The 26,574-nt window shown below is 40.1% G+C and overlaps 1 protein-coding gene across 2 annotated transcripts; it reads left to right on the top strand.

The window, feature by feature from the left end:
- Positions 1 to 837: 837 nt before the first annotated feature.
- On the top strand, positions 838 to 15,240 carry Ddx3x (DEAD-box helicase 3 X-linked). Of its 2 annotated transcripts, none has more exons than XM_077107677.1 (17): positions 838 to 1,019; positions 3,528 to 3,585; positions 5,284 to 5,331; positions 7,197 to 7,329; positions 8,249 to 8,407; positions 8,490 to 8,589; positions 8,936 to 9,071; positions 9,603 to 9,688; positions 9,965 to 10,063; positions 10,162 to 10,322; positions 10,776 to 10,920; positions 11,008 to 11,152; positions 11,315 to 11,496; positions 11,587 to 11,704; positions 11,864 to 12,017; positions 12,346 to 12,482; positions 12,657 to 15,240. In XM_077107677.1, the coding sequence occupies exons 1-17, from the start codon at positions 975 to 977 to the stop codon at positions 12,734 to 12,736; spliced, it is 1,986 nt and encodes a 661-aa protein (XP_076963792.1). In that variant the 5' UTR covers positions 838 to 974; the 3' UTR covers positions 12,737 to 15,240. The 2 variants fall into 2 exon arrangements, with proteins under 2 accessions (XP_076963792.1, XP_076963791.1); XM_077107676.1 differs by having other exon boundaries at positions 840 to 1,019; positions 12,343 to 12,482.
- The last annotated feature ends 11,334 nt before the right edge of the window (positions 15,241 to 26,574 follow it).

The following is a 26,574-nucleotide window of genomic DNA, read 5'->3' on the forward strand; positions in this document are numbered from 1 at the left end:
ACATAATGGTCTCATTGTTCTCTCAGAGCTGGGGGCGCGGGGCGGGGGGGCCTTTGCGTTTGGGGGCGGCGTCCTTGCTACCTAGGCAACCACGCTGGAAGCGTCCGGCCACCCGCGGAGCCACCAGTTTCCCCCTCATTTCTACCCCAATCTCACCCCGGTCACCGTACCGGCCCGAGTTTCTCCCTTTCCCCCCTTCCCCCTCCCCCCTCCACTTCCCCCCCTTCCCACCTCCTTCCTTCCCCGTCTCTGAGCACTCTATTCAAGTCACCGTTTCCTGCTACACAAAATGGCCACCGCGCTCAACACCTGCGGTCACGTGACCCGCCGCCCTCTCCGTTTCGGGCCTCTTTCTGCCTAACTCCGGTTTTGGAAAGGCTGCACTCGGAAGATCAAAGTGCTGACTAGACCAGAAAAATCCCACGACATTTTCGCGCCCGGGGACTGAGAGAGAAGGGAGAGCGCTGAAACAGAAGAACGAACACTAGGTGCTTAGAGGAGGAAAAGGGAGTGAAGAGGCCTGAGTTAAATTTTAAGGCCTTGTTGTCAAAAGAAAAAAAAAAAAAGAAAAAAAAAAAAAAAGACAGCAAGTTCTCGCGAGATCTCGAGAACTCTAAGGTTTTTAGCGGAGAGCAGGGCCAGTGAAGCTCAAGCAAAACAGAACAGCATTTGATGTGCCTGGCTTCAAGGCTGTACGACTAGGGGGCGACGGGACTGCCTGCGAAATCCCGCGAGGTTAAGAAACAAGAGCGCGCAGTAGCCAGGCAGAAGTTGAAGCGGCAGCGGGAGTGCGGATGTGAGAGGGAGGGCACACGTCTTACGTGCTGACGTAGCAGTCTTTCGAGTGGGTATATTAGAACGGTGGCCGCGCCGTGCGCTCCAGAGCCGCAGTTCTCCCGTGAGAGGGCCTTCGCGGTGAACCAAGCACACTCGCTCAGCAGCAGAAGACTCCGAGTTCTCGGTACTCTTCAGGGATGAGTCATGTGGCGGTGGAAAATGCGCTCGGGCTGGACCAGCAGGTGAGCCTCAAGGAGCGGACCAAGGTGGCCGCTGCATGAATCTGTCCCCCGACCTAACCTGGTTTATGGCGCAGCGCTAAGTGGCACTCTTAGTTTATATTTCCTGGGCTCCTCGGGATAGATACTTTCAGTGCCCGGGGCTTTAGAGGGACGGGGAGGCGGCGGGAGTGCTAGTGGTTGCTGTCGTTTTGGCCCGGGACCGGCCCCGGCTTGGCCCGCGGTATTGTCCCCCGGCCGAGTACAATGGCGGCTTTTGTGTGTGCGTGCGCAGGCGGGCGGGGGGGAGGGGTGCGCGCTCTCGCAGGGACGCGCACGCGCGAACCCCGGCTGATTAGTGACCCGTTGTGGGGGGGGGGTTGTTGCGCAGCGCGACAGCGCGCGAATGAGGACCCTTTTGGCCTTGAGGGCTTCGGTCTTCACCGCTCTCGCGGCCCGGATTCCTATCCAGGAGACCCGGCGTTGTCCGGTGTTCGTGTTCGTGTGCGTGTGAGCGGTTGAGAAACGCTGCCCTGGAATGTGGGAGGGGGCGACGCGGGGGGGTGGCCTTCGCTCTGGTAATGGCGGCGGCCTCCTTTGTGTGGTGCTGGGTGGCTGGGCGGCGCTGTGGCCCACTGCTGGGAGAGGCCGGGCTAGCGGCCCCACTACTGGCGGGGGCCTGGAAAGGAGGATGGAACGGGCATCTAGTTCCTCCCGGGTTTCCTTCCGCAGCCTCTCTTCGCTACAGCCCAGTTTCCGCAGGGTCGTCGCAGACCCAGCGTCGCGGCCGGGGAGGCTGCGTTTCCGGAGTGGAAAGTTTTGTGACGCAGAAAATTCAGGGAGGAGGGGGGAAGGGGAGGGAGTAATGGGCCGCTGCGTAAGAAGTGGCGCCAGGCTCTGGAGATACAGTTGAACGCGGCGGGAAGACATCAGGGAGGTTAAGGACCTGGCGCAACTCTTAACTCCATTTTGCTTGAGATGGTCAGTATGGCTATTTCGCCTAGGGCTGCCCTTTGTTTTTCTTGGGGTGGTGGTACCGCGGGTTATTTTTTAGTGTCTTATGTTCGTGAAGTTTGATCCAGGGACTCACCAGAGGAAAAACACCCGGGATATGACTTAGGGGGAGATAAACAGTTTTGTTTGACTTGTTGCTATATGTGGAGTAAAATTTTGGGAATGGGTCTGAAGGCTCTTTTGTCTTAATCGGAATCCCTTCTAAGGTTTTCCTGGCAGAGAGGAAGAGGTGTGATCTGGAAGAAGGGTTTAACGAGCTCTTCTTTGGGGAATATTCACCCCCCCACACACCTCCCGTTAATGAAACAGTTATATTAAATTCTTCACATTATTGCTATTTCGTATGTTGAATGGAGCGTAGACAAAAATATCCTGTATCAAGGCCAATCAAGGCTAATCCCAGTTTTAACATACTTCACATAGGTGGTGTGGATTTTAAGATTGTAGGCAGAAATGAACCTTATATTATAATTAATTTTATTAATATTGTTGTTATTAATTTAACTTTAAAAATTATGCCTTCACGTTCGTTAAAGTTTAGATAGGAATTTATCGCAAGCAAATTCACTATTGAGAAAATTGCCACAATGTAATCGTAATCAATTTATAGAAGCTTTTATGCTTGCTTCTAGTTCATATTGCAACAGTATAAAATTAAAAACAAAATTTATACTGTAACAAGTACAAAAAGAAAGTCTGTATTCCTGTTCTGCTTTAAAGTATCACTCTATTAACTAACTGCAGAGAGCGCTTGGCAGCGTATTTTGCCAATGGTAATTCTGGAAATGAGGTCCCTAAAGTCCTCATCTTTATAATTTATTTGAGATAGCATCTGCTGCCAGTTTTCAGTGACTCCATTGAGCCTTGCAGTTTGGCAGTATCATATTGAGCTTTAAACAAGAGGATTTATAACTGTGGTATATGACATCTCTTGTAGACACATGGCAACAGTACTGGATGACTTGGTCTTCTGTGGGTTTTCTGAAAAAAGTAATCTGTTTTTGCATTTGTAGTTTTTTTCCTCCCTTGCTGCTTGTCAGTAGTTCTTGGTTAGCTATTGTAAAACGTCATGAACATAGCACTACATAACCTTTTTTGTATAATGTTGAGGCTTTGAACCATTAGTGTGAAGGGATGGATAGAAGTGGAGATTCAAAGGTGGTAGAATGTTCTTTCTAGGAGCAGAGTATTTTACCCTAATTTAAAATACTAGTGTTTTATTTGGGGATAAAGGAACGAAAGAATAGTTAAATCAGAATTTGTCCTAACATTAAATTCAGACCCAGTTGGTACTGGATTGCACCAGCATCTTCCTGTGCTGCCTTATATAGTATCTATGTAGTGGTACTATTTTGCATTTTCTCAGAGCCTTATGTCTTCGAAGCGATCTTGGTCTCATTCTCACTAAGAACATTCTCATCTGCTCTGTGAACTATCTGGGGTAACTATTTGAATGCAGGACTAGTTATCTTAGTGTGTTTTAGCACTGGGGCTGCTAATTATCTAACTCTCTTCTAGTTTGCTGGCCTAGACCTGAACTCTTCAGATAATCAGACTGGAGGAAGTACAGCCAGCAGTAAGTAATACATTTTGTGGACTTATTGAGTATTAGAGCTCAATATCTCAATATTTCCATTAATGTACTTAAAATTTAAGAATTTGTTCTTCAACTTTATGCATAGAATTATATAGATTTGGTGTTATGTAGTACTTAGTGATCAATCTGAAGCATTGTGACCTTTCTGGTAATAAAAGGGTTGGTTCTTTTGAATAACAGCAGTTAATCATTAAGAAGACCTAATAGAATACATAAATTATTCCTAGATTTTGATTATGTCTTATGAATTGTGAGCCCAGTTAGTTTGAAAGGTGGTAGGGATGTGTTCATTCCTATTGGAGAATGAATTGACCAGAATTAAACTCAGTTAAGGAAACATGCATTTTCATCAGCTACTGATGGTCCTTTCTCTTGAAGAACATGGGACTTACTAATAGAACAGATTATGAATTTGGGGGTGATAGCTAGAATTTTTTAAAAAAAATTTTTTAGTTGTAGATGGACACAATACCTTTATTTTATTTTATTTTTTAATGTGGTGCTGAGGATCAAACTCATTGCCTCACACATGCAAGAGGAGCACTCTACCACTGAGCCACAAACCCAGCCTGATGGCTAGGATTTTTAAATGTGATTTTTTTAAATTTAATTTTTTAAACAGACAAAAATAGGGTACCATGTGATATTTCGATAAGTATACATTGTGAACTCTGGCAAAAGATTTTTTTTTTTCCTTTTATACAAAGGGGTTATTTGGGGATTGTCAGAGGTTAGTATTAATGTAATTTGCCATGCTGGGCATCTTAGGACTTGCTCTTCCCAATAGAGAGCTTTTTAAAAATATTCAGTCCAGAAGTGAAAAAGACAAATTGTAGGTGTACTAGTAATAAAGCAAGTTGTGGGCCTGGATTGTAACTCAGTGGTAGAGTGTTCGCCAATGTTTGTGATGCCCTGGATTCCATCCCCAGCTCTGAAAAAATAAAAAGAACAATAAGAAACAAAACAAGTTGACTTACCTTTACTTGGATATACATAATTTGCTTTTGCTTTTAATCCATAATCTGGGCTGTTTTCCTCCCTGCATACAGAATAACAGTTGACTTAAAACTCAGCAAGCCCTAAATTAAAACTTCCAATTTCTTGCTATCTTTCCTTTGCAACTTTTTCATGTATATTTAATTTATGTATTGGAACTTAATGGTACAGAAACAAAAGCTTCTTAGAGGCTAATCATATGATTTATTACATAGTAGTAGTCTTTTATAACAAATTGGGTTATTTAACTACTAGTAGCTAGTTAAATGCATTTGATTTGTGGGTTTCATCTATTAGGTTTCGAGTCAAATAAAGTTCTAGTTAGGTGTGTTGGTACGTGCCTGTAATCCCAGAGGCTCAGGAGGCCAAGGCAAGAGGATCCCAGTTTTTTAAGGCCCAGCCTCAGCAATTTAGTGAGACATTGTCTCAAAATAAAAAATTTAGTAAGAGGCTGGGGATGTGGCTCAGTGCCTCTGAGTTCAATCCCTGCCTCCTCCCCCAAATCTTATGAAGCTATAACCCATTTAAAATAAGATTTATGTTTTTCCCTCTCAGTTTCCAGGCAAGTAGGCAGACTAGGAATCTAGAGATTTTTAGGGGGGAACAGTTTTATTAGCAGAAATTTTGGTAAAAGCTCTAATGTAAAAGTTTTTGGCATTAATTTTATATTGTTTCTTTTAGAAGGGCGCTATATTCCTCCTCATTTAAGGAACAGAGAAGCTGCTAAAGGTAAGTCCTTAACACCAACATTGTAGAGAGAATTCTTCATTTAGAAATTAGTCAAAGCTAGGGAAAATGAGGCAACTTTGAAGTCTGTAAACATTGTGTTTCTAGCAGGACTTCTTCAAATATTAGGATTTAGGAGAAAAAAATTTCATCTAGCTGGCTATCATGTCACATGGTACCAACTTGGGAGGCTGAGCTGGGAGGATCACAAGTTTGATGCCAGCCTGGGCAACTTAGTGTGACCCTGTTTAAAATTAAAAAAAAAAAAAAAAAAAAAAAAAGGCTGGGTGGGGATATAGCTCGGAGGTAGAATGCTTGTTTGCCATACGCAAGCTCCTGGGTTCTATCCCTAGAACCCACTCCACAAGAATGGAGAGAGAAGAAAAACTGCATCTAATATTAAACAGTGGAGAATTTTTCCTATGTTAGACTTTCTAAGGCCAAGGGTATGGTTTTTGTGCAGTATTCTTGTGCACAATTTGTAGTAATTCACAGTATAGTTTTCATTAGAAAAAGGTGAAACCAAACTGCACAGTGTAACAACCTAGTTGTCTTGCATAGGTGCCAAAATGAAGATGGCCCTGTTGTAGACTAGTTAATAGCGTTGGTCACACTTCAGTGAATTGGGAATAATTTTCTGGTTTCATCTACTTAACTGCCCCATTTGAAAGGTTTATTGCAAAGTGTAATATAACATCTAATGTCTTTTCCCATTACATGTGTGATGTAGTGATAGATAATTAATAGATGTTTCATATTGTGGGTGCTGTGTGTTGCATACAATGAACAATAATGAAATTTAGAGGAAAACTTTAATGATCAAGAGGGAAGGAAGATATGAGATAAAGAAGGCAGGTAACTAGGATGGACCTTAATGTATATTTATTGCTTTTCCCCCTTTGTTGCAGTGATAGGAAATCAGAAACAATATCAGAGATTTTAAAATGAGAAATTGAATTCAGGATAGTTAAATCCTGTCTTTGAACCTTCTACCTGTCATTGGTAGGGCTAATTTATACCTTTGTGAGACCCTCTTACTTGAATATTTATAGCTGTCCACACTGAGAATGGATAGGGAAGAGTTCTCCTTTTCCAAATATTTCTGATTCACATCAAGTTTATGATAGGTGAACCATTAAAAAATGGTATCATGACACTAGTATGTTCAATATGTATACAAAGCACTGACCTTTTTACTATTGAAATTGATAATATCAAACCAAATAATCTGTCATGCTAAGAATGTTTTACATGAATACCACCTCTAAGAAACATTGAAACAATGGCAGCTATTTCATCAAACTCACTCAGATATGAAGTGAATAGAAATTAAAACGTGATGGTTATATATTTGGCAAAACTATAACCATTGTATTATAGGTAAAGCTGTTGGCCTTTGGAGGTGGTATTCATTCAGAACATTCTTAGATTGTCAGATTAATCCCTTGATTTAGTGTGTAATGTTTTCTAGTGGAAAGAATTGGATTTTTTTATATTTAAAATCTCCAAAAACAGTTGTAATTCTTGATTCTCTTCTAGTGACATGATAGGAATATGTCCACAGAAAAAAGGTCCGTGGGGGGAGCTTCAAATGCAGAAAGATTACTGGGTTTGGTGGTACATGCCTGCAATCCCAGCTACTTAGGCTGAGGCAGGAGGAACACAAGTGAGGCCAGCCTTGGCAACTTACAATGACTTTATCCTGTCTCAAAAGAGCTAGGGATGTAGCTCTGTGGTAGAGTGCCTCTGGGATTGAGTACCCCACCACCAACAACAAAAAAACAAAACAGAAAGATTGACAATACTTTAATATATGATTCTTCTAATACAGTGTTTGTACCTTTTTTATTTTATTTTGTTTATTTAAGGATTCTACGACAAAGACAGTTCAGGATGGAGTTCCAGTAAGGATAAGGATGCGTACAGCAGTTTTGGATCTCGAAGTGATTCTAGAGGGAAGTCTAGTTTCTTCAGTGATCGTGGAAGTGGATCAAGGGGAAGGTAAGTGGTTGGTTTTTTCTTCTTCTTTTTTTTTTTTTTTTTTTGGTCACCTTATGGGTATATGCAATAGCAATTTAGGGATTGATCTTTGATTTGGTAATTCCTCATCCCACTGCCTATTTGGATGTTAAGCATTGTCTGTTTAATCATTGTATTTTTTAGCTATAAAAGGTCTTTAGTAAATGAACTTGTTACATAGAACTTAGATGGAAATATGAATATGGTTGCTCTTTGGCATCATAAAGTCAGTTATTTTGTTTCTCTAGTTTTACGTATTCTAATATAATGGCCTAACCTAATTTGGTTGAGATTTTTGTGGACTCTATATGACATTATATTTTTGATTATGCAAGTGTGGTGAACTGACCCCATGCGCCTAATAGCTGTGGTTAGTCCTGTGTCCTGATTTTTCGCAAACAGGCCTAAATCCCTAAAAAACATCTTAATTCAGGTAAGGATATTTTTCTACCTTTTATCCAAAATTTGTCACAACAGGTGAATTGTCCTTTAAATGACATCCTGTTATAACCTGGACAATTGATATTTGGTGTGCTATTTTCTTTTTTCCTACCACTAAGTATATTTGGATCCAAGAGCAGTTTAAATGAAGATGTGAGCGATATGCCAATTTTAAACATATAAAACTTGATTTTTTAATGTTGGAATGTGTGAGGCATTATTATAATCTGTATGACATTATAAGAATAGTGATTTTAGGAAATATATAAATGATACATATACAATTTGGCAATTAGTAAGCCTTGTCAAACAAGAAGCAGCAAGAATTAGGCTGTTGACATCCTTGTAGTTGGCTATAATGAATAATATTCACCTATCTCTAGATAGCATTCAGGAGTAGTGGTGGAGATCTGATAATAGCTAAATGATGTGATTCTGATTAATTGCTTGTGCTATTTAGGTTTGATGATCGTGGACGGAGTGACTATGATGGCATTGGCAGCCGTGGAGACAGAAGTGGCTTTGGCAAATTTGAACGTGGTGGCAATAGTCGCTGGTGTGACAAATCAGATGAAGATGACTGGTCAAAGCCGCTCCCACCAAGTGAACGCTTGGAACAGTAAGTTTTTAAAATGTCTGCTAATTATGATGAAGTTTATTACCTAGTGTAGTAGGTAAACTTACCAGTCTTTTGATTTTAGGGAACTCTTTTCTGGAGGTAACACTGGGATTAACTTTGAGAAATATGATGACATTCCAGTTGAGGCAACAGGCAACAACTGTCCTCCACATATTGAAAGTGTAAGTATTTTTGTTTGACCTTTTAAGACAGAGGGAATTGTAACTTTCCACGGCACATCAGAGTGAGATGGGCTTCTCATATGTAGATCAGATACCTCATTGGTTTGTGAAAAGGGAGCAGATGAATTCAACGTTACTTTATTTAATTCATTAAGTAGGAAATGGGTCAAACATAAGAACCCAAAGTTTTCAATGTGGATTAAGCTTAGAGGTGATTTGTCTCAAAGTGTAACAATTTTACTGAAATCAGTGATCTAAGTCGATGGTGATTTCCATTATTATATAAAACAGAATGTCTCTAGATAATGTGTTTTTAGCTATTTAACTCCATTCCATTTCCTAACAGTTCAGTGATGTGGAGATGGGAGAAATTATCATGGGAAATATTGAGCTTACTCGTTATACTCGCCCAACTCCAGTGCAAAAGCATGCTATTCCTATTATCAAAGAGAAAAGAGACTTGATGGCTTGTGCCCAAACAGGTAAGGCCACTTGATAAGAGTGAAACATTTGTCAGGCCTTTTCTGTAAAGAGCCAAATAGTAATTTGTGTGGGTTTTTGTTTTTTTGTTTGGTACCCCCAGGGCCTTACTTAGGCTAGGCAAGTTCTCTTCCAGTGAGCTTAAATCTACATCCTCAGCCCTTTTTATTTTTTTGTGGTGCTGGGGATTGAACCCAGGGCCTTCTGCATGGGAGGCAAGTACTCTACCCAACTGAGCTATATCCCCAGCCCCCTTTTGATTTTGAAACAGGGTCTTGCTCAGTTGGCCAGGCAGGCCTGGAATTCTTGAGCCTTCTGCTTCAGCCCCCTGAGTAACTGGGATTACAGGTGTATACCACTGTGCCTGGCTTATATTTGTGGGTTTTCTTTTGTGGGTCATGTGGTCATTGATGCAGCTACCCAGCTCTACTGTTTAAGTTACGAAAGAAGCCATTAGATGACTTTTATTTACAAAAGTGAATAGGCTTGACCTGAATTTTGGTGACTTGAATGGATATGCTTTCTCTTAATAGGGTCTGGGAAAACTGCAGCGTTTCTTTTGCCCATCTTGAGTCAGATCTATTCAGATGGTCCAGGAGAGGCTTTACGGGCCATGAAGGTAAATACTTATTAATCTTTTTTTCCTTGGTACAAGATACTTGGTACCCAGGGCCTTGGCAGTACTAGGCAAGTACCTTACCCCCAGATGGGTATTACTTTATAAAATGGAAAATTGTTGTAGAATTTTGTAGCTATTGCAAGAGCTTTCTCGATGACGCTAAGATTCTATCTAGTCTACTAAGGAATGTTTTCCAAGTTTCAAAGGAAAATTATGTTGTGATGAACTTTTTAAGTGTTAAGTTTAACTTATAGATTAACTGTTTTTATTTCTTAGGAGAACGGAAGGTATGGGCGCCGTAAACAATACCCAATCTCCTTGGTATTGGCACCAACCAGAGAGCTGGCAGTACAGATTTATGAGGAAGCCCGAAAAGTATGTGCTTCAAAGATTGCTTTCTCACTGATTCTAACAAAACATTTATGATCATGTGTAAAAATCTTGACCTTGAAATAAAATTGTTTTGCTTACAGTTCTCATACCGATCAAGGGTTCGACCTTGTGTGGTTTATGGTGGTGCTGATATAGGTCAGCAGATTCGAGACTTAGAGCGTGGGTGCCACTTGTTAGTAGCTACTCCAGGACGTCTTGTGGACATGATGGAAAGAGGAAAGATTGGATTAGACTTCTGCAAGTATGTTAATTTTTAATAATGACCATTACTTTTGTGATATTGTCTAATATAAATCTATTTTTTTGGTGCTGGCAATTGAACCCAGGGCCCAGCACATGCGAGACAAGCCCTGCCACTGAGCTACAGCCCTAGCCCTCTGAATTTAAAGATTAAGAAGTGATTTATTTTAGTCCTTTTTTAAGAAAAAGTTTGTGCATCATAATTTTAATGTTGAAAAATTAGTCACCATTTTAGTAGAGGCTGAGGATGACCAGACCAACAAATATCCAAGTAGTAAAAACTAATTTGGCACTGATCTTGGATGACATCACCTAATGGGAAGAATCTTGTGTCACATTATTCAGTGTAAGGAATTTAACTACCTTAATGTATAATTGTAATTACAGTATAGCTGTACCAAAACTGTCTTTTGATTTCTTGATAAATTGTAAACTAAATTTTCTTTTGTGACAGATACTTGGTGTTAGATGAAGCTGACCGGATGTTGGATATGGGGTTTGAACCTCAGATCCGTAGAATAGTTGAACAAGATACTATGCCTCCAAAAGGTGTCCGCCACACTATGATGTTTAGTGCTACTTTTCCTAAGGAAATACAGGTACCATATGATGTTGCAAATATTATTTATTTAGAAATTTATCTTGGTAGATACTTAAAATAAATGTTTTTTGTTTTATCTTTTCAGATGCTAGCTCGTGATTTCTTGGATGAGTATATCTTTTTGGCCGTAGGAAGAGTTGGCTCTACTTCTGAGAATATCACACAGAAAGTAGTCTGGGTGGAAGAACCAGACAAACGGTCATTTCTGCTTGACCTCCTAAATGCAACAGGTAAAATTATAATGAGAATCCATTTGGATTGTCTTTATTACCTTTCCTTTTGATTTATTCTTTATTAAAACAGTCCATTTCAGTTGCCTCTTTGCATGTTTACTAAGTATAAAGAATTAAGCTGTTTTTAGTGACATAAACCTTGTAATTTTTCAAATTCAGGCAAGGATTCACTGACCTTAGTGTTTGTGGAGACTAAAAAAGGTGCAGATTCTCTGGAGGATTTCTTATATCATGAAGGATATGCTTGTACCAGTATCCATGGAGACCGTTCTCAAAGAGATAGGGAAGAGGCTCTTCATCAGTTCCGCTCAGGAAAAAGCCCAATTCTAGTGGCTACAGCAGTATGTATAATACTATCATTTTCATTCAAGCTCAGCATGTTTAAATGCTTTCTTTTAAATGGGCCATATATAACAGAAGTTATTTTTCAGGTAGCAGCAAGAGGATTAGATATTTCAAATGTGAAACATGTTATCAATTTTGATTTACCAAGTGATATTGAGGAATATGTGCATCGCATAGGCCGTACAGGACGTGTAGGAAACCTTGGTAAGTGGTTCCTGGGTGGTCTGATTGTTTGGACTGGGGATGTAGCTCAGTAGTAAAGTACTCCTGAGTTCATCCTCAGTACCCAAAAGAAAAGGAAAAAACCCTTGGGCCACTTTGTGGAAGACCTTTGTTTATGTACTTTTTTTGGATCTATTCTAGGCCTTGCCACCTCATTCTTTAACGAGAGAAACATAAATATTACTAAGGATTTGTTGGATCTTCTTGTTGAAGCTAAACAAGAAGTGCCGTCTTGGTTAGAAAACATGGCTTTTGAACACCACTACAAGGGTAGCAGTCGTGGACGTTCTAAGAGGTAAGGTGTCGGTGGTACATAATGAGGGGGGAGAAGTGTTTGCACTTCCCAGTGTCATTTGCTCTGGGTAGGTAATGTCCAGAGTTAACTTTTTGGTATTTAATTTTAAAAGCTCAATTTTCTTAGGCTGCCTCAATTGCGTAGGTAAGACTATTAGGTGTCAGTCCTTCACTGTGAAGGACTTCACAGCCACTTTGGTGAAGTGTGGCCGCCTGGGGAATTGTTTGAAAGGAAAACTCAGAAACTGTTGGAAAGTTGGAGCAGGAGTTGAGTTACTTAAAATTTTTGTTTTCATGTGAACCAACAATTTTTTTTCCCTTTGTAGCAGTAGATTCAGTGGAGGGTTTGGTGCCAGAGACTACCGACAAAGCAGCGGTGCCAGCAGTTCCAGCTTCAGCAGCAGCCGTGCGAGCAGCAGTCGCAGTGGCGGAGGCGGCCATGGTAGCAGCAGAGGATTTGGTGGAGGTAGTGTTCATTTTTAACCTGTCCTTTTTCAAAGCATCATTAAGCCCCTCGGGGGAAGTTCAACACTGTAGATTGCTTTTTGTAACTTGACTTGAGAATAGTTAAAGATTGGAACAATTGTATCTAATGATGGATGACTTAATTAATTTTTCTCTCTTTTAAATCTCTCATTAGGTGGCTATGGAGGCTTTTACAACAGTGATGGATATGGAGGAAATTATAACTCCCAGGGGGTTGACTGGTGGGGTAACTGAGCCTACTTTACAGTAGGTCACCCTGCCAAACAAGCTAATATGGAAACCACATGTAACTTAGCCAGACTATACCTTGTGTAGCTTCAAGAACTCGCAGTACATTACCAGCTGTGATTCTCCACTGAAATTTTTTTTTTAAGGGAGCTCAAGGTCACAAGAAGAAATGAAAAGAACAATCAGCAGCCCTGTTCGGAAGGTGGTTTGAAGACTTCATTGCTGTAGTTTGGATTAACTCCCCTCCCGCCTATACCCATCCCAAACTGCATTTATAATTTTGTGACTGAGGATCATTTGTTTGTTAATGTACTGTGCCTTTAACTTTAGACAACTTTTTATTTTGATGTCCTGTTGGCTCAGTAATGCTCAAGATATCAATTGTTTTGACAAAATAAATTTACTGAACTTGGGCTAAAATCAAACCTTGGCACACAGGTGTGATACAACTTAACAGGAATCATCGATTCATCCATAAATATTATAAGGAAAAAACTTAAGCGGTAGCCTGCATTAGGGCTTTTTGATACTTGCAGATTGGGGGAAAACAAACAACAAACGTCTTGAAGCATATCAATGGAATTAGTTTCTAATGTGGCAAACTGTATTAAGTTAAAGTTCTGATTTGCTCACTCTATCCTGGATAGGTATTTAGAACCTGATAGTCTTTATAAATAAGCCATTCCAGTCATGATGAGGTGATGTATGAATACATGCATACATTCAAAGCACTGTTTTCAAAGTTAATGCAAGTAAATACAGCAATTCCTCTTTCAATGTTTAGGCAGATCATTAATTATGAGCTAGCCAAATGTGGGCATACCATTACAGGGAAAGTTTAAAGGTCTGATAACTTGAAATAGGTTTTTAGGAGAATTCATCTACTTAGACTTTTTAAATGCCTGCCATAAATGAAATTGAAATGGTAGAATGGCTGACCACAGCAATGACCAGCCCTCATTAGGGCCCTGGATGATTTTTGGTCTAATAACGCATGCTAGTGTTGATGTTTTTTGGTCAAGAGGGTATGAACAGGAAGAATTATGCAGCAGGCTTTATTTTAAATGCCGATTCACATTACTCTGTTCAAGCTGCGTTGAGATGTTAAACTGGCTTACTATAGACTTTGTAAAAATGGCTCCAGAAGAGTAACAAACTGAAATCTTTGAGATCACACAGGTTGGAAATATGTACATAACTGCACAAGGTGTCGATTCTGCTCTACAGTGCAGTTTAGTCAGTTTTAGTTGCATAGGTTTCCATTGTATTTATAGTCTGTTTATGCTAAATCTGGCCAAAGATGAGCATTGTCCACCACTAAAATGCCTCTGCCACTTTGAATTCTGGGCTAATTTTTGTGGCCAGAATGCGGTGATCAAAACGCTCAATCTTTTTACAGTGGCATAGGAAGACGGCAAAAATTTCCTAAAGTGCAATAGATTTTCAAGTGTATTGTGCCTTGTTCTAAAACTTTTATTAAGTAGGTGCACTTGACAGTATTGAGGTCATTTGTTATGGTGCTATTTCAATTAGTCTAGGTTTAGGCCCTTGTACATTTTGCCCATAACTTTTTACAAAGTACTTCTTTTATTGCACATTCAGAGAATTTTATATATATGTCTTGTGTGCGTGTCCTTAAAACTTCCAATCTTATTTTGTCTCTTGGAGATTGTTGAACGCAGCTTGTCTAGGAAGGGGATGGGACTAGATTCTAAAATTTATTTGGGACCATGGGAATGATAGCTGGGAAGAAAACTATTTGCACACGACAGATTTCTAGATACTTTTTGCTGCTAGTTTTATGTAATATTTATTGAACATTTTGACAAATATTTATTTTTGTAAGCCTAAAAGTGATTCTTTGAAAGTTTAAAGAAACTTGACCAAAAGACAGTACAAAAACACTGGCACTTGAATGTTGAATGTCACCGTATGCGTGAAATTATATATTTCGGGGTAGTGTGAGCTTTTAATGTTAAGTCATATTAAACTCTTAAGTCAAATTAAGCAGACCCGGCATTGGCAGTGTAGCCATAACTTTCTGATGTTAGTAAAAACAAAATTGGCGACTTGAAATTAAATCATGCCAAGGTTTTGATACACTTGTCTTAAGATATTAATGAAACACTTCAAAACACTGATGAAGTGTCCAGATTCTCAGATGTTTGTTGTGTGAGTTTTGTTTAGTTGTGTGTATTTTTTTTTTTTTCAGTGAATGTCTGGCACATTGCAATCCTCAAACATGTGGTTATCTTTGTTGTATTGGCATAATCAGTGACTTGTACATTCAGCAATAGCATTTGAGCAAGTTTTATCAGCAAGCAATATTTTCAGTTAATAAAAGTTTTGAAAATCATGTAAGAATGGATTTAAACTTGCTGAATGTAAAGATTGAACCTCAAGTCACTGTAGCTTTAGTAATTGCTTATTGTATTAGTTTAGATGCTAGCACTGCATGTGCTGTGCATATTCTGATTTTATTAAAATAAAAAATTGAACTGCACAGTCTCCTTTGTTGTTGTCAATTGTGGTTTATTTTTAGAGGTGAAAATAAAGTTGTGCTTTTGCCTGAAGAGTTGTAAAATGTGTTTTTGATTGTCCATTGCTGTATTTTGAGATCTCTCATAATTACTCCCATAAATCATATATGAGTTTTTGGAATAAAAGATGAAGATCATTTTCCAAATACAATGAATAGATGGAAATCTAATTGTATTGCAAACTAGTTTATACTTGAAGCAACAATATGGGTGAGAGCCAGTTCTTTGAAGGGTGGTTGTTCTGGTGTATAAGAATGGATTGGGTTATCTATTTCGGGCTTGAGGATGTACCTGGGGGGGGTCTGTGATAGGAGACCTACATTGTACATCCCTACCCCTTTTTGAGACAGGATCTCCCCACATGGCCCAGGCTTTTTTTTAAAAAAAATTTTTTTTTGACATTTTTTAATTTTCGGCGGACACAACACTTGTTTGTATGTGGTGCTGAGGATGGAACCCAGGGCCACACGCATGCCAGGCGAGCGCGCAACCGCTTGAGCCACATCCCCAGCCCCCCAGGCTGGTCTTGAACTTTCCCTTGGCCTCCCCAGGGAGTTCAGATGCTCCACCCTGGCTAGTTTGGGCTTAAATTTTTCAGGCAGAATTTGGGTGCATGATACGCCATTTTGGTTTTGTAAAGTAGTCAAAATAATGTTGATTAAGAATTGTTTAAATGAGAAACCTGTGGCAGAAGGGAACTGGAATTCTAAAGAGCCGGTTCATGTAAATATGAGTTCTTAGAGAATTTTATTATTTATTTTTTTTAGTTTTTGGCAGACACAACATCTTTGTATGTGGTTCTGAGGATCGAACCCGGGCAGAACACATGCCAGGCAAGCGCGCTACCGCATGAGCCACATCCCTAAATATGAGTTCTTTATCTGCTATGGGGAACTACTTAAATGTCCAGTTATTTGAGATTTCTAGTGTAGCAGGGTTAGAATTATGGAAATTCAAGTTCCTTAGATTTACACACTACATTTCCATTCTGGTTTTAACTGTAGATACACACTATTATCTGCTGCAGTTAATGTTTCCTGGGTTCTTTTTCATCTGGGTTGAATTTCAACTCTGGATTTTTTTTTTTTTAATGGCTTATATAGGAACTGGGTTCTTACATGTTTGAAAATGTCTAATGTCTTTATACTTAAACAGTATACACTTAATGTGTTTTCCTCTGCTTTAAGCGACCTTCTTTAATGGGCACAGGTTCGTTCTTTGAAGTAGAATGACTAACACATTGGTGGTTGCCAATGGTCTCGCCCCCACTTTCCTCAGGAATAATGCAGAGGTTTCATTCACTGCAGACAGCGCTTTGAAGTTTTTTTAAAGGATATTTTGGGCTTTTTTTTTTTTTTCTGTTCCTATTCCATTCTGTTTTCATTGAGCACAATTCTGGGTCTGGTCAAACCTGCTTTGCTTCATATCTTGCCCTCATTTCAGTTAATGATCTATTTCTCAGCATGTTTAGTGTCTATTGTGGAAGGGTATTCTGTGGCTTGGGAAGATGTTTATTTTGGGAGAAAATGTAAAAGATCAATTTCAAAGCAGGAAATGTCTCAATGAGTTTAAATATAGAATTACCATATGACTCAGTAATTCTGCTCCTAGGAGAATGCTACCCAGGAGAAACGAAAATGCCAGTCTATAATTTAGATTTTGTATATGAATGTTTATGGTATTATTCACAACAGCCCCAAAGTGGAAATAAATGCCCACTTGAATAGGTGAACAAGATGTATACTCTGAAAGTGGAATACTGTTCAATACAAACCCTTCTGGGGCACCAAACGGTGTTTCCAGTTTCTTCCCTCTGTTCAAAACGACGTTAGTGGGCCTACCAGACCTGAGACACACGGATGCTACGATTTTCATGGCTACATCTGCTAAATACAATAAAATCAGGACTGAAACAGTTCTCATTTAGCCGATAGTCACGGTTTGTAATGTGGGGTGGTGGTTAGGATGTTAGAGAGAAATGCCTCCTGCAAATCCTCCATTCTTCCCTTCTTTTTTCACTCTTCTATACTCAGAAGCCCACCATCTACTGTCCGTGGATTATCTTTCAGTGCAAGGAGGTTAATTTAGGGTCCAGTCACTTAACCCACTTGGTGTCTGAGTACTGGCCATTGACAAAGGAGTGATGAATTCCGATCACTCCTTGCCCTCTTGGAGCCTGATTTTCCTTGTGTGCTTGTCAACTTGGTATTGTAACAGAAGTACCTGGGAAGTGATTCTAGATCGGTTGTCCTAACAGATCCCCCTCTGGGGCTTATTTGGAAATCTTTGTGTTGGGTGTTTGCCTGTGTTTCTAAAGCTTCCCAGGCAATCCTGATGCAGCAAACTTAGGTATGGAGTCCTGTGTTTTCTATCCTTTAATCGTCTCTTTCAAACTTCCAATTGCCATTGGTATGTTTTTGTTTCCTCCTGGCAGAAGCATCTCTATATTCCAAATTATAACAGATTAAGGACATTCTATTAATTGGTCCCTATGGTGGGTATTAATCTACCATTACAGCTCCCCGTGCCCCTGCCTTGCTAATGCCAGGAACATGCTTTACCACTGAACTATAAACAGCCTTTTTCAAAAATGTTTTAGTTTTAATTTTATGTACCAGGGATCGAACCCAGAGGTACTTAACCACTGAAGTATTGGCCACATCCCCAGTCCTTTTCTAAAATTTTGAGACATAGTCTCACTAAGTTGCTGAGGTTGGCCTCCAATTTGTGATCCTCTTGCCTCAGTCTCCTGAGTCAGATTACAGGCGTGTCCACCAGGCCTTGTTTTTTTTTTTTGGTGGTGGTGGTGGTGCTGAGGATTGAACCCAAGGCCTCACACATGCTAGCCAAGGGCTCTTAGCTACATTTCTACATCTCTAGCCCTTAAAATTTTATTTTTGAGACAGGGTCTTGCTAAGTTGCCCAGGGTGGCCTCTACTTTGTGATCCTCCAGCTTCAGCCTCCCAAGTAGCTGGTATGATGTGCACCACTGCATCTGCCTATCATTGCACCTTTAACTTCTTTCCCATATATGTCATTGAATGTGATGTTATTGTTCAGAAACACCTGTGCTTATTTCTACCTCTGCTTTAGTTTTTGCTCACCATGATCCTTCTAACTAGAATTGGAGCTAAGTATTCTAAAATAATTTTATTTTACATACTATGCTCAAAATATTAGGCTGCTATTTCCATTACTATCTATATACAGAAAATACTTGCTCTCACAGAACTGTTCTGTCATCACAAAAATCTTTTGCTAGCCTCCTTCACCACCTGTCTCTCCTATCCTTAACTCCTGGCAACCCTCTCATCTGTGTAACATCTCGAAAACGTCATTGTCAACTCGTTATATTATGGAATTGTGCAGCGTATAAGGTCATTCCTTTTTATTACTGAGTACTGTGGATGCTCCCCCTAATTTCCAAGTTCAGCAGATGAAGGATATTTGGCTTGTTTTATTTATTTTTTTAAAATTAGTTCTTAAATTTATTTTTTTAAATCAGTTGTTCTTAGAGTTGTATTTTTTTTTTTTTTTTAAAGAGAGAGTGGGAGAGAGAGAGTGGGGGAGGGAGAAAGAGAGTTTTTTTAATATTTATTTTTTAGTTCTCGGCGGACACAACATCTTTGTTTGTATGTGGTGCTGAGGATCGAACCCAGGCAGCACGCATGCCAGGCGAGCGCGCTACCGCTTGAGCCACATCCCCAGCCCGAGTTGTATTTTTTGTTTATTTTTGGTGCTGGGGATTGAACTCTGGGGCACTCAACCACTGAACCCCATTCCTGGCCCTATTTTGTATTTTATTTAGAGACAGGGTCTCACTGAGTTGCTTAGCACCTCGCTTTTGCTGAGGCTGGCTTTGAACTCGCAATCCTCCTGCCTCAGCCTCCCAAGCAGCTGGGGTTACTGTCGTGCACCACTGCGCCTGGGCTGAGGATCGAACCCAGTGCCTCCCATGTGTAGGCAAGCTCTCTACCACTGAGCCACAACCCCAGCCCCTTGTACCTAGTTTTTGACTTTTATAAATAATACTGCTATAAACATTAACTGCATGTATATGAACCTATAGTACAAGTCTTTCTGTGAACCTAGGAGTTCAATTGTTGAATCACATGATACATGTTTACTTTTTTTGTTGTTGTATTAGGGATTGAACCCAGGAGCGCTTAACCACTGAACAACACCACCAGCCCCGTTTGTATTTTATTTAGAGACAGGGTCTCACTGAGTTGCTTAGGGCCTCACTAACTCGCTGAGGCTGGCTTTGAACTTGCGATCTTCCTGCCTCAGTCTCCTGAGCTGCTGGGATTACAGGCGAGTGTGGAGGCCATCTTCCTGAACAACTATGAAAACTTATGAAGGCATTTCTATTCTGAGTTGGAAGAAACTTTTGGAAAGTTCCTATCTGGGATGGAGGCAGAGGCTTCTCAACAGTCAATTAAGTAATATAGCAACTGGTCAGCAAATGCAATGATAACAAACTTGGAAAAAAACTTATACCTTTTCAGTTGCATCTTCTTAAAACTCATCATTTTAAGAGTACTTTGGGGATCTTACTTGAATATGAATTTGCAGCAAGCATACAATTTAATTACCTTCGTGTCCCAGAATTCTAATAACGTTTAAATTTTTCATGTCAATTTTCACCAAAGAGCATGTCTTTGAAAGGTCTTGTTGTGACTTCCTCAGAAGTTCTTTAATTGAAACACACTTGGGTCTACCCAAGTCTTCCTTTTCACACAGGGAACAGAAGGAGCTGCCATATGCAATTCTCAATCTTCTTTATAAGGATTTTGAAGAAATCTACAGCATTGGGCTGGGGATGTGGCTCAAGCGGTAGCGCGCTTGCCTGGCATGCGTGCGGCCCGAGTTCGATCCTCAGCACCACATACAAACAAAGATGTTGTGTCCGCCGAAAACTAAAAAATAAATAAATATTGAAAATTCAAAAAGGAAAAAAAAAATCTACAGCATTAGGAGGATTCCTTATATAAAAGAGAATGTGGAAGGCCAGGATATAGCTCAGTGGTCCAGTGGTCCAGTGCTTGCCTAGCATGTGTGACTCCCTGGGTTCTATCCCTAACACCCTGTCCCCCCTCCAAAAAAAAAAGTATCTGTGGGTCAAGTTTATCTCAGGTATCAGTAGCACAGTGAGCTTTTTTTCTTCTTTTGCTTTTGATCTCATCTTTTTGGGAGCTGGGGATGGAGCCCAGGGCTTCGCATATGCAAAACAAAACATTTTACCATGAGCTACATCCCAGTTCTTAGTGTCACCCTGGGAAAATAGTATGTGTTTCCTTTGACTCATCCACAGGAATGAAGTCTTATGATATTTATTAACAAGACCCTTGGTTGAGTCCTAGCCTGTTAATTTTCTCTTTTCTGACTTTTTCATAGACATTTAAAAGTTGCCTCCAAGTTTTGGAGTGAGATAGGGATAAATATATCAAATGAAATTTGAAAGCTATTGGCTTTTTTTTTTTAAGTGTGCTATTCTGGTTTTTTCCCAAACAAGAAGGAATATTTTGAGATAGGAGAATTTAGATTTAACACGGATAATAAAAAGAAAAGGGAGGAGAGTGATTCTTACCCAAAGTCCAGTAGCACAGCAACGCAGGTATCCTGCAGTAGAGCTGGGATACAGATCTTCAGGCAAGTTGGGCTTTATCTTCCTGTATGGTGGCTTTACAAAGCTCATCAGGACTGGCTGGTTCCTATGATTTTATTCTCTACTGGAGGAGATAAAACAACTAAGGATATAAAGATATATATTTTGGTACCAGGGATTGAACTCAGGGACACTTTACCACTGAGGTACATCCCCAGCCCTGTTTTGTATTTTATTTAGAGACAGGATCTTGCTTAAGACAGGATCTTGCTCAAGACTCTTAAGTTGTTTAAGAGTCTTGCTAATTTGCTGAGGCTGGCTTTGAACTAGCGATCCTCCTGCCTCAGCCTCCCGAGCCACTGGGATTATAGGAGTGCGCCACTGCTGAACCATTACTTTCTTTACAGTGAAGTCTGAACAATAGTACTTTCCCTATACAATTAAAGGATGATCTATTTAAAGTGCCATTTTATGAATTCATGACTCCTGTGAATATATTAGTGGACTGTCACAACTGTCACAAAAACTCAAATCCTGCCCCTTGTCCCAGTCTTTCCACTTACACTCTCAGGGTGAGAAGGAAGCTCAGAGCCACCCTCACGTCTCCTTATTTCACTCCCTCTCTCTACTGGCCAGTTCCCTGAGGCAGCTTCATTAGTTCTGAACATTGCTCACGTCTGTTGCCTTGGCCTAGACCACGAAAATGGCTGCCTCTTCACCCCCATTCTCTCTCCCCTCTCTGACAGGTCTCCATTTCCTCTTTCTTTCTTTCTTTCCTTTTTTTGGGGCGCTTAACCATTGAGCCACATCCCCAGACATTTTTATATTTTATTTAGAGACAGGTTTTTCACTAAGTTGCTAAGGACTTCAGTAAATTGCTGAGGTTGGTCTCGAACTTGCGATCCTCCTGCCTCAGCCTCCTGAGCTGTTGGGATTACAAGCGTGTGCTACCATGCCCAGCTCATTTCTGCCTTCCTAAGGAAATTCCAATTTGGCTCATGATGGCAATGTGCCTCCCAAAGAATAGTTGACTCCTTAGTCTCCCTGAACGCCCCATGGTTCAGTCAATAAGATAGAGCTAGAAGTCCTTAGCTGTTGACTCTACCATATTTTCTCTCCTAGAAAATGAAACATGATGCCCAGAAGTACAGAAATAGGCCTGCGACTACAAGGACAAAAAGCATATGCTGATATAGGTGAAATAGAGAAGTGAGGGAGTGCACCTGCCCACAGCATGATGAAGTGAACACCTAGCCTTATCTGTTTTCCTCTGGATTCCTCATTACACAGGAAAAAATAAATCCCTATGCATCTTGGCCTCATCCCTGGGAGCTGCCTATTGCATCTTTGGGGCACGTTTAAATTTTTTTTTTAACTCCTCAGCCACATCCCCAGCCCTATTTTGTATTTGATTTTTGAGACAGAGTCTCGCTGAGTTGCTTAGGGCCTCACTGAATGGCTGAGGCTGGCCTTGAACTTGCCATCCTCCCAAACTGCTGGGATTGCAGGTGTGCACCACCAGGCCTGGCAGGTTATAGGATTTTTAAACACTGAAGTCGAGAAGAAATGGTATAATTAGCTTCCATAGAGCATTACACACAGTTTCAATAGTTATCAATATTGCAATACAAGTGGTTTTTAAAATTTTTCTATTTTTACCTTTATTTTTATTTTGTGATGCTGGAGATGAAACCCAGGGCCTTGAACATTTCTTGAACAATTAGGCCAGTGCTCTACCATGGGACAACATCCCCCAGCCCAATGCAAGTTATTTATTTTTTTTTTAATTGGAAATGGAATTCAGGGTTGCTTTACCACCAAGCTATATCTCTGGGCCTTTCTTTTTTTTATTTTATTTTTTAATTAGAGCACTATACACAGTTTCAATAGTTATCATATCATGTTTGGTTATACATTTTAATAAATATTTGTAAATATTATAAAATAAACATACATATTATAAAATAAATATTTATTTTTCAGTTGTAGATGGACACCATACCTTTATTTTATTTGTTTATTTTTATGTGGTGCTGAGGATTGAATCCAGTGTCTCTCGCGTGCTAGGTGAGCGCTCTACCACTGAGCCACAACCCCAGCTCCACAATTTCTTAATTTATTCATCTATTGAAGGATATCTGGGTTGATTCCATAACTTAGCTACTGTGAATTGTGTTGTTGTAAACATTGATGTGGTAGTGCCACTGTAGTAGGCCGATTTTAGATATTTGGGGAAGATACCCAGCGGTGAGATAACATCCCTAGACCTTTCTCTTTTTTTTTTTAACATTCAAATTTTGAAAAAAAAAAATTGTCATTTTTAGATATACATGACAGTAGGGTGTATTTTGACATATTATACAAATATGGGGGGTACAGCCCATTTTAATTTTGATCCCATTCTTGTGGTTGAACATGATATGAAGTTATATGGGTCGTGTATTCATATATGAGCACAGGAAAGTTATGGGTGCTGGGTCCTTTTTTCTGTTTTTTATTTTGGGTCTTGCTAAGATGCTGAGGCTGACTTTGAACTTGTGATCCTCCTATCGGCCTGCCAAGTTGCTGGGATTATAGGTCTGCACCCCTGTGCTTGACCCAATGGCAGTGTTTTGTTTTTGTTTTTAAGACAAGCTTCATCTTCAAAAACAACAACAACAACAAAAACCCTTTATTTTATTTATTTTTAAGTGGTGCTGAGGATCCAACCTAGTGCCTGACCTGTGCTAGGCAAGCTCTCTGCCACTGAGCCCCAGCCCCAGCCATGCCTGGTGTTTTAAACAGAATCTCTCGGGGGGGGGGGGGGGGGGGGGGGGGGGGGGGCCTTTGTCAAACACACAGGTCCCATCCTGGAGGCTCTGAGCCATAGGCCTGGCAGGAGGGGTGGAGCATGTATTTTGAAAACCTTCTAGAGCACGCTGTCTGTACACATCACTGTTTCCATGGCTCCCCGTTGCCCCTGGAGAAGCCCAGCTGGCTAACAAGGCTGAGATGGCGAGGCTCGGCTTTACTTCTGTACTTCCTTTTCTTGATGGCACTGGGGATGGAACCCAGGTGCTCTACCCTGAGCCACACGCCTGTTCTTAACAGTGTCTTCTGAAGACCACAATATTTTTATTTGATGAAGTTCTATTCACTGATAGACCAATGAATGGTACAGAATAGAGGACACAGAGACAAACCCACATAACTACAGTTATCATCTCATATTAGACACAGGAATCAAAAACATATATTGGAGAAAAGATAGCCTCTTCAACAAATGGTGCTGGGAAAACTGAACTTATCTTATATGCATCAACTTTTGGTCTCAAGTATAAGAATTATTCTCCTAACTCCTACCTGGGTGATGAAGATTTTCTGTCTTTTTTTTTTTAATTTTTTCCCTAAGGTTTCCATAGCTTTACATTTTATATTTTATATTTAGGCTTGTAGTTTTTTTCTTTTCTTTCTTTCTTTTTTTTTTTTTTTTTTTGATACCCAGGATTGAACCCAGGAGCACTTAACCAGTGAGCCACATCCCCAGCCCTTTTTTATATTTTACTTAGAGGCAATCTTGCTGAGTTACTTAGGGCCTCATTAAGTTGCTGAGGCTGGCTTTGAATTTGTAATCCTCCTGCCTCAGCCTCCCAAGCTATGATGTATTTTGTTTTCTTCTTGGGAAGGTCTTTGACTATAAATTCAATTTCTTGATTAGATTATTAAGACTATTTCACTTACTGGTTTTCTGTTGGGTAATTTGTGGCATTCACAGAATTAGTCTATTTCATCTAGATGGTTAAATTTCTGTACATAGAGGAGTTGTTTGTTGTATACACTTTTTATCTTTGTAATGTCTATGGTGTCTATTGTGATAGCTACGTTTTATCCTGATATTGGTAATTTGTGTCTTTGTTTCTTTGTTGGTCTGATTAGAGGCTTAGCCAGGTACAGTATTGCATACCTGTAATCCCAGCGACTCAGGAGGCTGAGGCAGGAGGATCAGGAATTCAAGGGCAGTCTCAGAAACTTAGTAAGACTCTGTCTCAAAATAAGAAAAAAAAAAAAAAAGGGCTGGGGATGTAGCTCAGTGTTAAAACACCTCTGGGTCCAATCCCTAGTACAAAAAATAATCTTATTTTGGGATAGGGTTTCACTAAATTACTAAGCCTCAAACTTTTGATCCTCCTGCCTCAGCCTCCAGAGCTGCTAAGATTACAGGCTGCACCAGTGTACCCAGCAATATTTCTTCTGTCTTTGCTTTTTAGAAATTTGATTATGGTTTTTGGGGTGGATTTCTTTGTTAATTTTATTTGAGTTTCATTAAACTTTATAGATCTTTTTTCCTTGTTTCTTTTTTAAAAAAAATGTCTTAAGTTTGATAGATCTTTAAGCTCAGGTATATCAAGTTTAGGAAGTTTTTAGACATTTTATCTTCAAATATTTGTTCTGCACCACACTTCTCTTATTCTTCAATAATGTGACTGTTAGACTTTTTGGTATTATGTCACAAATGTCTGAGTTCTATTTTTTTTTTTTTGGTGGTACTGGGGATTGAACCCAGGGGTGTTCTACCACTGAACCCATATCCCCATCTCCTTTTATTTTTTTATTTTAAGACAGGGTCTCGCTAAGTTGCTGAGGGCTTCATTAAATTGCTGAGGCTGGCCTCAAACTTGCGATCCTCCTGCCTCAGCCTCCCGAGTTGTCAAGATTACAGGCACGTGCCAAGGCACTTGGTTTAAGCCACAAGTTTTTGATCCATCTTCTGTAGGCTGTGGTTCCAATGTCATTTTAGTTTTTGAACACTTAATAGCACTGTTCAGGTCTGTTCCATGTATATGCCATCCAGGGGCCAGTTTGGAACCTGGACTCTGTAGTTGAGTTATCAAAGTCTTTGGTAAGCTCTTTAGAGTCTGAGCCCTATGTTTGGAACTTGAGGGTAAGTTTAGAACTTTATGCCTAATTATATGTGATTTTTTTTTCTTGAGTTCTGTTCTATTTATAATCACTGCACACACCCTAGCTCCAAGGGCATCCCAATCCTGGTCCAGTGTCTAGAAACCTTGGTTGGGTCTTGGGTGTCCTACTTAGCCACATAATTCCTGTGACTGAGTTCACTTCTGGAATCCAGCTGCAGAAGGATACAGACAAGGGGAAAAAAAAGCATCCGGGACTTCCCCCATGATCTTTGTACCACAGCACCCTTGACCTTCTCAACCAGTGTTGCTACTGCTGCTTAGGAACCTGGGCTTGCTTGGTGGTTGGAGCAGTAGGGTATTTCTCCTCTTTCTCTATCCCTCTGACCCCCTTCTCATTTGGACTAGAAAGACAGCGCTTATCTTTCTGTCCCCACCTGCTGCACAATTCTGGGATTTATACTGCTTTAGAATTCAGGTCAGGAGATAAGGGAAATAAAACAAACCTGGGAACCTCATTGCTGGATTGGTCACACCCTGAACTCTGGCATATTCTCTAGTCTGCCTGAGGCCATTTAATTTAATTTAATTTAATTTAATTTATTATTATTATTATTTTTTTTGGTACTGGGGATTGAACCCAGGGATGCTTAACTATACTGAGCCACATCCCCAGCCCTTTTTATTTATTTTTTCTTATTTTGAAACAGGGTCTCAATAGGTTGCTTAGGGCTTCACTAAGGTGCTGAGGCTGGCCTCCAACTTGCGATCCTTCTGCCCCAGCCTCCTGAGTCACTG

Source organism: Callospermophilus lateralis, chromosome X (assembly GCF_048772815.1).
Source record: "Callospermophilus lateralis isolate mCalLat2 chromosome X, mCalLat2.hap1, whole genome shotgun sequence".
In the NCBI taxonomy this organism is placed as follows: domain Eukaryota; kingdom Metazoa; phylum Chordata; class Mammalia; order Rodentia; family Sciuridae; genus Callospermophilus; species Callospermophilus lateralis.

What these genes read in the sequence shown, in the direction of transcription:
- Ddx3x (XM_077107676.1), top strand. Translation starts at nt 975, where the DNA reads ATGAGTCATGTGGCGGTGGAAAATGCGCTCGGGCTGGACCAGCAG. An exon ending in TGGAGGAAGTACAGCCAGCA is followed by an intron (nt 3,586 to 5,283) that starts GTAAGTAATACA and finishes TGTTTCTTTTAG; the next exon opens with AAGGGCGCTATATTCCTCCT. An exon ending in CAGCAGAGGATTTGGTGGAG is followed by an intron (nt 12,483 to 12,656) that starts GTAGTGTTCATT and finishes ATCTCTCATTAG; the next exon opens with GTGGCTATGGAGGCTTTTAC.